The sequence below is a fragment of the Trachinotus anak genome, unplaced genomic scaffold (assembly GCF_046630095.1).
Source record: "Trachinotus anak isolate AG129_WGS33_773 ecotype Australia unplaced genomic scaffold, CSIRO_AGI_Tana_v1 ptg000014l, whole genome shotgun sequence".
In the NCBI taxonomy this organism is placed as follows: domain Eukaryota; kingdom Metazoa; phylum Chordata; class Actinopteri; order Carangiformes; family Carangidae; genus Trachinotus; species Trachinotus anak.
This window is the reverse complement of record NW_027273865.1, coordinates 20820957-20833702: the sequence shown is the minus strand read 5'-3', so window position 1 is coordinate 20833702 and position 12746 is coordinate 20820957. Positions and strand designations below refer to the sequence as shown.

The window sequence follows — 12746 nt, the reverse complement described above, 5'->3', positions numbered from 1 at the left end:
GCAGCAGCAGCAGCAGCCGGGGAAGCAGGCGGGCCAACAAACCCCTCAGGGGGAGACATAGGCTGGAGGGGGGGGGGGGGGGGGGGGGAGCACACAAGAGGCACACAGGGATGCTGGAGCAGAGCCAGCAACCAGGCAGGGAAGCAGAAAGCGCGTATCTCCCCGGCTGGTACAGGGAGGAATGAGCGAGAGAGGTACTGCGGAGGTAGCGGTGAGGAGAGAGAGAGAGAGAGAGAGAGAGAGGAGGAGATAGAGTGGAATGGGAATGGGGATGGGGGGGTGATAACTGCTGCCACATGCACGCACAGACACATATGCACCCTGCACAGTAAGGCTGAGTCAGCCCTACTCAGGGGGGTCTCCGCGTCGGACACAGGCAGGGCTGGCTACCACAAGCCCCCGCCTTTACTGCATCCTTCAGCCCTGTCCCCACTGTCTTGCTTCTGTCATTTCATGCCTCTACTAAAACCTCCGTGGCCGTGGGCTATAATGCATCGGCGAGATCGACTCCTGATCAAATGACTCATGTATTAACTCTCTGTTTCCCTTTTCCCTCGTCAGGACTGTGTGTCTGCAGGATAAATGATGTACTGTCGAGTTGGGCTCAGAAAATGCCACTGTGTCATCCCTACACACGGTTTACTGTACCTTCATTTGATTTGCTTCGTAAGTGTTTCTTAAACTGCTCAGCATACATGTGCATGTGGCCAGATTTTTACATTGTGTTTGGCAAAAGACTTTCTGTGGAACAATTGGAACGTCAGTATGATTTGCATGGTACCACTGATTAAAACCCCAACAACTGTAGCTGCAGCTTAAGTTAATAGAATTTAGCTATTACTTTCATATAGTGTCTCAAAGCTTGATAAATCCATTTTCACACTACAGACTTCTTACTTTTCACGCTAACCTCTGTGATCTCAGCCACTGTTGTTTCTTCGAACGTGACTTTCGTCAGAAGCTCAGGTGCAAGCCAAACAGGGGACGAGGGCTCAGACGACTGGAGCTCAGCCTGTCCTACATCCTCTGTACGTAACATCTGGACAATGAGCAAAGATGACTGCACAACAGAAGACCTCCATAACAGGCTCTGTGACTTTGAATCTGGTTGCCACAAAAACCCCTTCAGAATCTGGTCCTAGTTTAAATGCATTACAGTGTGCCTGCAGGGCACATTGGGGCAGTAATGTGTCCTTCACACTGTTACAAAACATGGCACCACTAGGACATTACACAATTATAGCACACCTTTCATCAATCTCAGCTCAGCCTTCAACACAGCCCTGTAGCAGTGAAGGATCACCAAAGTCCACAACCTGAATGTGCAGCCTGACCTCATTCACAGGATTCATGACTTCCTCACCAATCGACCGACACATTAATAGTGTCATCACCAACATCAGAGCCAAAGAGTCACATCTGAAGCCCATTTCTGTATACCCAACACAGCTTCCCATTTCACTCAGTGGTGTAAGGACAAGCAAAACTCTTGCATCCACTTTATTCTTCCCCCGATGACTTTTTGTGAGGTTACTGCTAAACAGGTGGAAGAGTTCAGTTTCTTGTTCTTGTTGAATGTTTGTGTATAATCTGACTTTTGATCAACGCACCACAGACTTGCACAGGCTTGTCAAATGCGACTGTAAACTGCAAACACTCTGAGTACAATCTCACCACCACCTACCGTACTGTGGAACATAACTGAACCCAACCTCTTGCCCCATCCACATCTCACAGAAATGTATTCATGCATCAGAGTAGTCAAACACAAAGTCAACACAGTCACTTCAGACTCAGCCCACCCACTACACTGCCACTTTGTCCTGCTTGTCTGGGTGCGGGCAAAAGCACTGAGATGCTAGGCCATGTTTCTAGATGTGTTTCCCATTGCTGATACAAACACTAACACGTATTGTTAAATCTTATACATAGGATATATCTGCCCATACTGTACAGTACCTTTCTGATGTAGACTCTCTATTCTATTCTACATAAGTCCCCTTGATACTTTGGCATGTATTTTAATGTTTCTTTTCAATGCAACACCTTTCTAAATTGACACTACACATTTCTGTGATGACTTGGCATCACACAACACGTTTTTGTGTCTGTGACGACTTGGCACTACAGATACGTGTGATGTTTTGGCATCACGTTTTGGCACATTGTGGGTTGTAGCTTATTCTGTGATTATCTCACACCTATATAGTTAGTATACAGTTTTCTCAATGGGCAGAGTAATATTTCAACATAAAACAAAGAAAACTATTAAATGATAAAAACAAATAGCTATGTATACGTATATGTACCACTTGCCACTTTCAAGTTCTCATTTCCCGTATTCCTTTTTCCCCCACCTATCCATACTGACATGATTGATGCTTGACCTCACTCACCCACATCCATATGTTAGGTGATCTGTCTCTTGGCATTTGATGTCATTTCCAAGTTCAAATATGTGAAGGGGGCAGTGATAGCTAGTGAGACATATACGGTTCCTTAACACAGTGAGATTACATTTAGATAAATATGAAGATAGATACTAGAGGTACGCACACATGTACACACATGTTCAGTATAAGTAGAGAGGGAGGATGAGACGCAAACATACATGGATATGTACGTGCATGCGTCTTTGCATATGCACACCAATACATAGTCACATGTGAGCAGACGCACACACACCTGCCTCTGGACGGGGTGACCTTGGATGCTGTGTATAGAAGGAAGGCGGAGCAAAGGAGGACATTACACTGATGAAAGGAGAGGAGAGAGGAGGAAAGGAAAGGAGAATGTCCGGGATGAGAGGAAAGAGAAGTTTAAGGAGAAGAAAGGATGGGCATAGGAGGCTAGAGTGGACAGAGGAGAAGGCAGGAGGATGGGCGGACAACAGGAGCGAGAGGAGGAGAGACGACAGGAGACACGGGAGGGTGGTGAGATGAGAGGCGGAGGGAAGGAGGGAGGGAGGGAGTGTGGAGGATCTGTTTCTGGGACGGCCAAGGCAGTGAAATGCTGCAGTGAAGCCACACAGCTGAGCCGGTCTGAACACAGCTACTAAGACACTCTCAGCTCTAAGCCACTTGCTTCTCTCTCTTTATACCTCCACCCTCTCCCACCCACCACCCATCACCTCCCACTCTCATTAACCTTCCTCTCACCCTACACTTCGACCTGCCCCCCCCCCCCCCCCCCCTCCCCCTTCCCTCTCCCTCTCTCTCTCTCTTTCTCTTTCTCTTTGCACCAGCCGGTGAGTGAGCAGATTTCAGAAAGCATCCTGAATGGAGGAGGACAAGTGGGGTGGGCCTCTGCCTACCTATGCTTTTCATCTGTCCTTCCTCTTTTTCTTCATCTGGGCGGGTCAATCTCTCTTTACTCGTTTCTCCAGTACCCACTCTCTTTTTACCTTCTTTTTGTTGCTTCTTAAATGTTGCATGCTTGTAAGTTGCAGTTCTTGTTCTCCTTGTCTTTGCGTTCCCTTCCTCTCTTATTCCTGTCTATTTTGTCCCTGCGGTTTGTGCTCCGGTTGTTTCACTGTCTGTCCATCCATCCGTCAGTCAGTGTGGAACAGGGACCATCAAAAGGTGAGTCCTGTCTAAAGTTAAGAGCTGGTCTGCAGTATGTACCGTTTCACACACACACACACACACACACACGCTTTGGAAGTTCGAGTTGTAAGTACCACACCTCAGTACTGATATGTAATGAAACTTGTGCAGAACATACAGCTGGACTCTTGATGGTGGTGGGACTTTGTATGGGAGGCTTGCAGCCTCATATTGTGTGTTGTGCAGATTTGGAGTTGGGTGTTAGGAGGTTGTTTTAAAACTTGTGATGATTTGCATGATGTTAGTATAAATTTGGTGTTCGGCTTGGTGTGGAAAAGGTCTAACTCACTAAAATCTTAAAAAAGATTGCAAGGTCTTTGGGCTGAGTGCGTGTGTGCACAGTGGAAATGTAACTACTCTGTCATTTTCTCTTCTTTCTCTTCTGCCGAGTCTGATTGAATGAAATGTATCATACTACTTACATACTACTATTGACTGGACACTTTGTAATTTAATTGTTAACTTTTTTGTCACGGTTTTTATAAATGAATGTTTATTAATTACTTCCACGATTGTTTCTTGAATATGCAATGAAAACTGAGGCTAGTATATTGATTTTTAAAATGCTTAACTCCCACTATTTACATAATTCAAAGAATTTCCTTAAAAAACAGATGGATAACATTTATTTCTCACTCTGTGCCTCAAATTGATATTCTATGCAGTGGCCTATTTAACCGTAGCACCTATGTTGCTGTAAGCAAAATAAATTACCTGAAAGCTAAAATGATAATAAATGAATATTTTCTTAGGCCATGTTCCAACAACAGCATTAAAAAAAAGACGCATTCATTTGAATGAGGCCACTGGGCTGACGCAGTGGGGGTTCAAAGGCAGAGAGCTCTGGCACAAAAAACTGCAGGGTCATCTGGAAAAAGTTGAACCAGGCTCAACTGTTACTGCAACGCATTGCACTGTCATCTGGAATGGTGCCGCGCTTGCCAGTCAAACACGTGCAAGCATGCACAGCTGGTAGATTGCTTTCTAATGTGAACACCTACTGTCGACCTTGCAACTGTTGCAATAAAAGTTAAAATGATTTTCACCTTTTTACAACTCTTGCACAGTTGTAAAATCCTTTTTAACAGAATTATGAAGCTCATGGATTAATTGCTCAAACTGACCCCTCTGGGTTGTATTTCAGTGTCTCATTGGTATGAAAACGATTCACCCCCACCATCATAGCCATTGCGTTGTTTTATGGCAGGGCTGTTTTCTGGGCTATAGTTCAGAACCAAAGTGAATCCTGCTTGGCTGTAAAAGCTGAAAATACATACTCGACATTCACAAAGTCACCTCTGACAGATTCTCAGTGGTGCAGCTCCACGGTGACCTTGATGATGAGATCAGAGTACAATCTGCCTAAATGGGTTTGAGACTGGTTGCTGCTCACATATATACAATATGTGAGTTGTCTGAAGTGATGCACTAAAGGACATTTTGTTAAACTAAATGAAACACTGTGAGAGGTGAATGATATAGAAGCTATAATATAGTAGAGTGGTGTAGTTTGCTCCTACAGGGCAAAAGCATCATGTTAGGTGAAGTCAGAAGTCAGTAGTTGTCAGGCCTGTGATAGAGTGGTGGTATGCCCTGGTGTTCCCTGCTTCTTGACCAATCTAATCCGGGATGGGCTCCACCTCCTTGATGGTTGGATGAAAAAAAGAAGTCCAGAAAAACTATGGTATTTTCCTAAATCATCTTTATTTAAAATACATAATGTAATGACAGCTGCTTTTTCAGAGGCAGCACAGTGCAAGCATTAGTCTGGTGTCCACTAACATTTAAAGTGATACAAGAGCAACTATTCAGGGTAAACTTCATGGCGGTGGAGGTGGGAAACAATGATGTACAATGATAAATCTGCCTAGAACATGATATTAATGTTTTTGTTTGTTTCATTGTTTCTGATTGAGAAATAGAGTAGATACTATTTACAGTAGTTTATAACAACAAAACCGTCCTGGTCAAAACTGCATCAAATTTGCCCCAAATGTTAACATGTCATCACCTTATGGGTGTATCACACAAACCCTGCAACTTAAACATGCATGATCACACACAGACGGCAGTGTCCCAGGAAATGTGACAGAATTAGGGCTCTCCCAAGCAAACAACTCTGTAAATATTGATAAATCACCACTTTTGTTCTTCACAGCATGATTGTTTCAAAGGAGCTATTTGTAAGTTCTGCTATTGCTAGGTGCCTAACGTTAGAACTAACAGCTGTTTACTGACGAGTGAAGAAGAGGCAGTGCCAGCTCAGCATCAAACTTCATTCCTTTATTAACGTAGAGCTGTCTTCAGCGGTGAAAAACAACCCTCTTCTTTGGTTGTATTTCTGTCACATCTTTTCTTCTTCTGAAGTTAGCATGCTAACCAGCTAGCCCCCATCTGGGTCCAGTCTGCCTGTCCGGGCATTATTTGATACTGAGGCACTGTATCGTCAAGGCTGCCCTGAAGGAGCAATGCTCAGAGGGCGTACGATAACCTCTTGCAATGATTTCTGAACCTCTTGGCAAGGCTGGAAAGTAAACAGCTGTTAACGCTAACGTTGGCTATGTAGCAATAGCGAAACTGACAAATAGCTCCTTTAAGTGACCATTTTAGCTTTATCGATCATTACAGTGCAACACATAATTGTGAATTTTATATTATTTTGATGCCAAAGATGCACTTTTGATATGTCAGGAAATCACGCAAAACATCACATTCGGTTCTGTAAAAACATATTATAAAATCATAAATGACAAAAACCATAATTAAGTGATAGGCCCAAACACAGACCTGTACACAGTTTTTTTTTTTAACAATGTCAAAAACCAGGAATATCCAAGCGAACTGAAAGCACTAACCACACTCCAATAACTGGATGACACAGCTAACCAGCTTGAGACATTACAGGTAGCACAGACACAACCGGCCTGTTGTTCTTAAAACACGACAGGACATTCAGAGATTAGTGAAGATCACATGCTATAACATGTAAAAGTGACATTTAATAGTGATCCAGTATTTTTTTCAAGAGAATATATATTTTTTTTAACATTCAAGGTGCTCCAACCAAATAAATGATCAACTAAGTACACTACTGAGCCATTTCCCATTTAACCATACAATCCCCATGCCATATTTCTGTTATAAGAGCCATACATTCCAATATACCATTTTGATGAGGTTAGCTTTATTTGTGTTCCCCATTTCCACTATATTCACATGCTCTCCATTACAATTATGTTAGAATGATGTCCATGTGTTAATGTGCAAAACAATATCTACAGTTTTAAACACCACTGTTGAGGTAAAGGCATCAACGTAAGATATCAGGATTAAAACTTGTATCCTTATTACTTTTAATATGTTAATCTGCTTTAAAATAGACACTAAAAGGTGTATTGTATTGAGGTGCAATGGCTGAGTTTAAAATGCATTAAAATCACTGTAACATGGTTCCAGCTGGACTCTGGTTGGAATTAGAGTAAGATTTAATTTAAGGAGCTTGTATGGATGCTTTTTTTCATGACATGAACTATTTAAGATTTAGTTGTTGACTGCTATTTAACAGGAGGCAAATTAATCATATCAAAGTGCAACCAAATACCCCAGACACTCTAGAAGCTATATACACAAGCAAAATATATATATCAAAATGAAATCAAAATGAAAATAAGGTATCATAATATTTAATAAAAATGGCACCATCTGATTGAGTGAAAGCTTAAACATGCTCTGACTGACTCACATTACTGTGGTTTTCTGGGAAAACTAGAAGAACAGAACTGAGTTTCTTACTTTCTTATATTACATTTTTCTTTTTGATATGCACTGTTTGACATGCATTCATGGCACTATAGTGCATTGTACATGCTTAATTTGCCAAAATAACAAATTCTACCTGTTTAGGTGGATAACTACAATTTGTAGTGAGACACTAACCAAACCAAACCTTCATTTATAGGCTGTTCTCTGTCAGTCATGAATATAAACATCTAATATTTCACTTAGGGTCATTTTTTAGAATTACTCCCAAAAAGCTCTTATCTGTGTTTTATGTGGATCATGGTTACTGTATAACTGTTTTCCATGCGCACTGTAGGTCTCTGTTTAGTCAACCTTTATTCAATTCTATAATGATTATTGATGAAGGCTGACACAAACATGACTTATATGATTGTGGGTGCAATGTGAGATTTCACTTAAAATTGTCTTTGATATGTTTTTGACTCATGTAGTCAACAATAATTCACCTCATTTTATCTTGAGCCACACAGTCCTCCAGTTCCTGCCTTATTTGTATTGTAGTGAAATATTTTGAGAGGAAAGCTCAACATTGTCAGTTTTTCCTATGCAATATGTGCAAATGGTTGTGCGATGTATTGCGGTCACAAATATTGCAAGTCTTACATGCTCTGATATGGAGACTAATTGTAACTCTCACGAGACTGAACTGAAATCTGTGCCTCTGCATTCAGGTTCACTAATATGTCATACCCTTGCTCAAGGCCAGGCTGGATGGACAACTGCCCAGTACAGGAGTGGACGGTATAACCTATGATGACATACTGTAGAAATATAAAAATTTGGCTGTTTGTACTTGTATAGAATACATTTTTAAATATAAGGTCACATGAAGTGCTCTGAAAGCATCACTCCAACTTGCCACATCTTCACCACTGCAGTTGCTCATTCTTGTCTTTTACATGAAAAAACACTTCTGAAGAATTAAAAACAAAAGACACAGGCAGGACCAAGAGATTATTGGAAAACATGTAGCTTCGCCTGCCCTTTGCACAGAAGACATTTTGACTTGTCAAACAGAAAAAACACAGATATTAATAATAAAAGAATAATCATAACATTACATTTAGCTGCTTCAGGATCAGGGTCTTCTCTTGGAAATCCCTCTCTCATTCATCTAGGCACTCCTTCTTATATAATATTTCCCTCTACAGTTAGAAATTTCAGACACTAAATAAAAAAATTAAATTGTCAAGATATTTTGTGTTACCACTGAAACAACAAATTTTATGGAACTGTTAAACAGTATTGTATTATTGGATAATTAGCAGAAAGCAGTGCATATTCCATGGTCACTACTTTTTTTTCCATTGTGGAATTTTTGGAGGGCACTGTATAGTGATTACATTTTATTCATTTAGAAGAAAATGATGAAGAGTAAATTGAGTGCACTATATAATAAACAAGCAGTGATTTAGGACACAGATAGTGTGTTGACTTACTGGACACTTGAATAGAACAGAGCCAGCATTAATGTGATTAGCAGTGCCTGTGCTTTCCCATTATGACAAGTCACTATGCAGGGCAACTGTTTTTTGCCAGAAAAACCTCCACACGTTTAAGGAATGTTTGAAGTTGACACCATTTAGACATGAAGACACCATGTAGAAGGACACTACACATGTTATCTCTGTAACTATGTGAAGTCATGGTACCCAGAGAGACATGACTTTAAGGCAATGGATTCACAGTATGTTAAACCAAAACACTTAATCAAAAAAAAATATCCTAAAGCTGGACTGCAGCTGCTGTGAGACAGTGGAGCAAATGGCACAATTTCCCATCACACAACAAATACACACACAACATCTGCTCTGCAGTGTGAAAGGTTTTCAACTTCCATCAAGTATGAAGCTCTGCCTCCACAACCACTGTTAAGTTTATTCCAGGCAATAAACAGTCCCAAAGCCCTGGATTGAATTGCTATTAAACTATGAGACCAAAATTAGACGTTGTGATGCTGTGTTTTAGGTCATACCGCCCATCCCTGGCCTGTTGTACAGGGCGCTATGAAAACGCCATTGCTTATCATGAGACCTCTAATGCAGATGCTTGATATTGACTCGTCGCTATGAAAAAAGTAATATGTGTTTAGTGGTTAAGTTGCAGAAAAGTGTTCCCTGCCTTATTTCATTGAAAAGACACATCTCACACTGACATACCAAATTATACACACACACGTAGACACATTCAGTGCACATACTACAGAGACACACACACACACACACACACACACAAGGAAGCACACTTTTGTGCAATGGCACACACACAGACACACACACATATGCAAAGGGGATGGAAGTATCAGTGGAAAATGATTGAAGCAGTGGTTATGAGAGATCTTCAGGAGGGGGGGGCACGTCTGAAAGGAAAGAGAGAAAGTTGAACAATATTGTGACCTAAACTGGTAGATGCTCAAATAAATAAACCTCTCCAGAGATAAAGCCAGCAGGTAGAGAGATCTGGGGCACAGCACGCGCAGAAAAACATGCACTCATGCAAACACTTATACATACAGAGAGAGGATTTCCATTTAGTTGACCGATTACTAAATCGAAGTTCCGGTTCTGTTCCAACATCATTTTAATAAGTGTGGCTAAATGCAATTCTTAATGCAGCATGCAACATGCAAATATACCAATGTCCTGTCTGCTTGGTTTGACTTTGGCTGGTACTTCGATATTTACCTTAGTTGGTTTTTTAAAATTTTTTTATTTTTATTTTTCTCCAAACTGTCCATGTCAGGCTAAGGCTCTAAAATAGACATCCGTCAACAGTCAACAACAACATTCCAGACTCGTGGACATGAGTAAGTATTTACCAGAGGAAGTTTTAGGGGTGAGAGCTCCACATTCTACTGGTTCAATCAGATGACCCAGCAATGGTTGTCTATAAATATACGAGATGTCCAACAACACGACAACAGGTTAGCTTTCAGTCAATACAGAGAAGATTTGAGGCTCGAAATCCAGTTATAGAAGAGAATGGGTTATAGTAGATAATATGCTTCTGCCATAGGCAGAGTTATGTCTGAGCTGTGTGGTTTTTCTCTTGTGAAAATAATATTGTGGTCAGAAACTACAGTCGATAAAATCTACACTATCACAAATTTCACAGGAGGATAAAAGCCTGTGTGTTACACTTTCTCTACACTGCTTCCCACCATAAAGTGAATTCGGGAATTAGAGTAGATGTTTGTTTATGTGTTTAGATTTTGAGATATGTACTACTGACTGGTCCATACTGACAACTAAGCCCCATGTCTCTGGTCTGTGCTGTAGAATTTATTTTTTAAGAATGTGGACGTGTTTAAGTAAGGGTCACAAAAAGCGGCTATAGGTGTACAACTCTTAATTCAGTGGCATTATGACGATTCCTGCTAGTATGTTCCTGATGACTGTTGGCATGCTGCTTCTGCTGTTCTCCTGGCACCTTCCATTTAAAACATCATGTCACTCTATCCATTGACAGAAATCACTGGCATTTCTTACTGCCCTATGCCACTGCTCAGTACAGTGTAAAACTCATGGCTTATACAATAACATACTGGAATTATTTTTTTTATTGTTTAATGTAGAAGTTTGAGTGGCATGTAGCAGATAGCTGGCGTAACATTAAATCAGCAGTGGCATATGTTAGTACTGATGTTTGTAAGTGGCACACAGTGATGACATATCATAATCACCAGTGGAATATCACAGTAAAAGTCAGTAAATGCTGGTGGTATCTGCCGGAACTAAAATGACATGCTGCTTATGAATGACATATGCGAGTGGACCAGCAGCTGCATACTATCTTGTGTACCATTATCAATTTGCATATGCCACTTAAACAAGAATGGCATATTGACTGGTTGAAGGATGTTATGGTGAGATTTCTTACTTGGTTCCCTCCTCTGCAACACCCTCAGCCTCCAGTTTTCCCTCCTCCTCCATCTTCTCTTCCGAAATCAGTTCCTGTTTCTGGTGTCGACGAAGGCATTTCACTACTACCATGGAAAGGATCAGCAGAGCTAATGCTCCTCCCACTGATGCCCCAATCGCAACTGCAATAGTCGAATCCCTCGGAGGGGGAACTGTGGAAAGGAGAGGGTTAAATATTTCGTAGACAAATGATGGAGACAAGTGCAGTGCTGGCTAAAAGCTCTACTGGGCTGATTAAACAGAGTGGAGAGAAAGAAAGTGCTGCTGAGTTAGCCCATGTCGTACGTGAGTGTGTGTATGTGAGTGCATGCATGCGGTAGAGAGAGAGATGCTGAGGGACTAAGTTCTACTTCTTGTTGGTCATTAATAAGTAAAAAGCTGACTCATCACCCCTAGGTCCTCACGCTTCAGGAAACACATGCATGCATGTTAGGATTATTGTATGGCATTCTGTCCTTAATGTACGGTAGCTGAGGAGGATCAGTGCACTCCAAAACACAAGCAAATAATGCTAACTTTATCACCCCTTTTGATAACTCATACAGTATGTCACGTTTGGAGGAAACATCTTTAGTAAGTCCATATTTTGGGTTCTGCTTGCTGCAGTCTTCAAAACTATTTTCCCCAGAATACATTTTGTCTGTTTGAAGCTTCTATTTTCGTATACTGCAACAGCATGAACAGCTAATTGTGCAAACCTAAAAACTAGTGATTTGGCCATATTTTGGTGCAACTGTGGGATATGGAAATTATTCATGAGCTGCAACTGCTCTGTAGCCTGACAGAGAAAAAATGGCTTCTCAATCTGAAGCAAATGGTATACATGCTTGATTTACACCCAGAAGGTTCTCATTGTCAAGGCCATTGAATGGTTTGCTCAAAAGGTCATCACATAAATAAAGTCTGTGAAATACCAAATAAAATTAGTAAAACAGTGATGCAAAATTCACCCAAGACTAGACACCCAATGCTCTCAGGGGCACTCTGCCCCTAAAATGCACCTCTGGATATTGGTTGTGCCCACAGTTACATCAGGAAGTGTATCTTTCTGGAAAAGGTTAAGATTTACAACCAGTAGCAGTATTTTATCTTCAGAAGGGTTAGTATCTTACGTTCAGTGACGACATTGAGCTGTATGACACCATGTCCCTGGATGCGGTCTGGGGGGTTTCTCACATAGCAGTTGTAAATTCCCACATCCTCCACCTGAACATCTGATAGGGTGATTGACAGATCATTCTTATCCAGGTTCCCGGCAAACATGACCCGCTCTCCAAACCGGTCTGAACGCAGAGGCACCATTCCTTTTTTCTTATAGTATGTCATAAACTATGGAGTGAGAGAGAGAGAGAGAGACAGAGACAGAGACAGAGAGAGTTTATAATTGGCTTAGAGATTTAAGATGTAGGTGGCCCAGGTT

General features: G+C 41.2%; 1 protein-coding gene across 3 annotated transcripts in view; it reads right to left on the bottom strand.

Annotated features, from left to right (window-relative positions):
- Positions 1-5292: 5292 nt before the first annotated feature.
- scn2b (sodium channel, voltage-gated, type II, beta) overlaps positions 5293-12746 on the bottom strand; it is a 357779-nt gene continuing 350325 nt past the window's right edge. The window contains exons 3-5 of one of the 3 annotated variants that reach the window (XM_071495839.1): positions 12439-12655; positions 11286-11478; positions 5293-9765 (exon numbers count right to left, since the gene is read on the bottom strand). In XM_071495839.1, the coding sequence (XP_071351940.1) occupies positions 9747-9765; positions 11286-11478; positions 12439-12655 (429 nt within the window). In that variant the 3' untranslated portion in view covers positions 5293-9746. Of the gene's footprint in view, positions 9766-11281; positions 11479-12438; positions 12656-12746 lie in introns of those variants that run through there. The other 2 variants (XM_071495840.1, XM_071495838.1) reach the window with 2 other exon arrangements.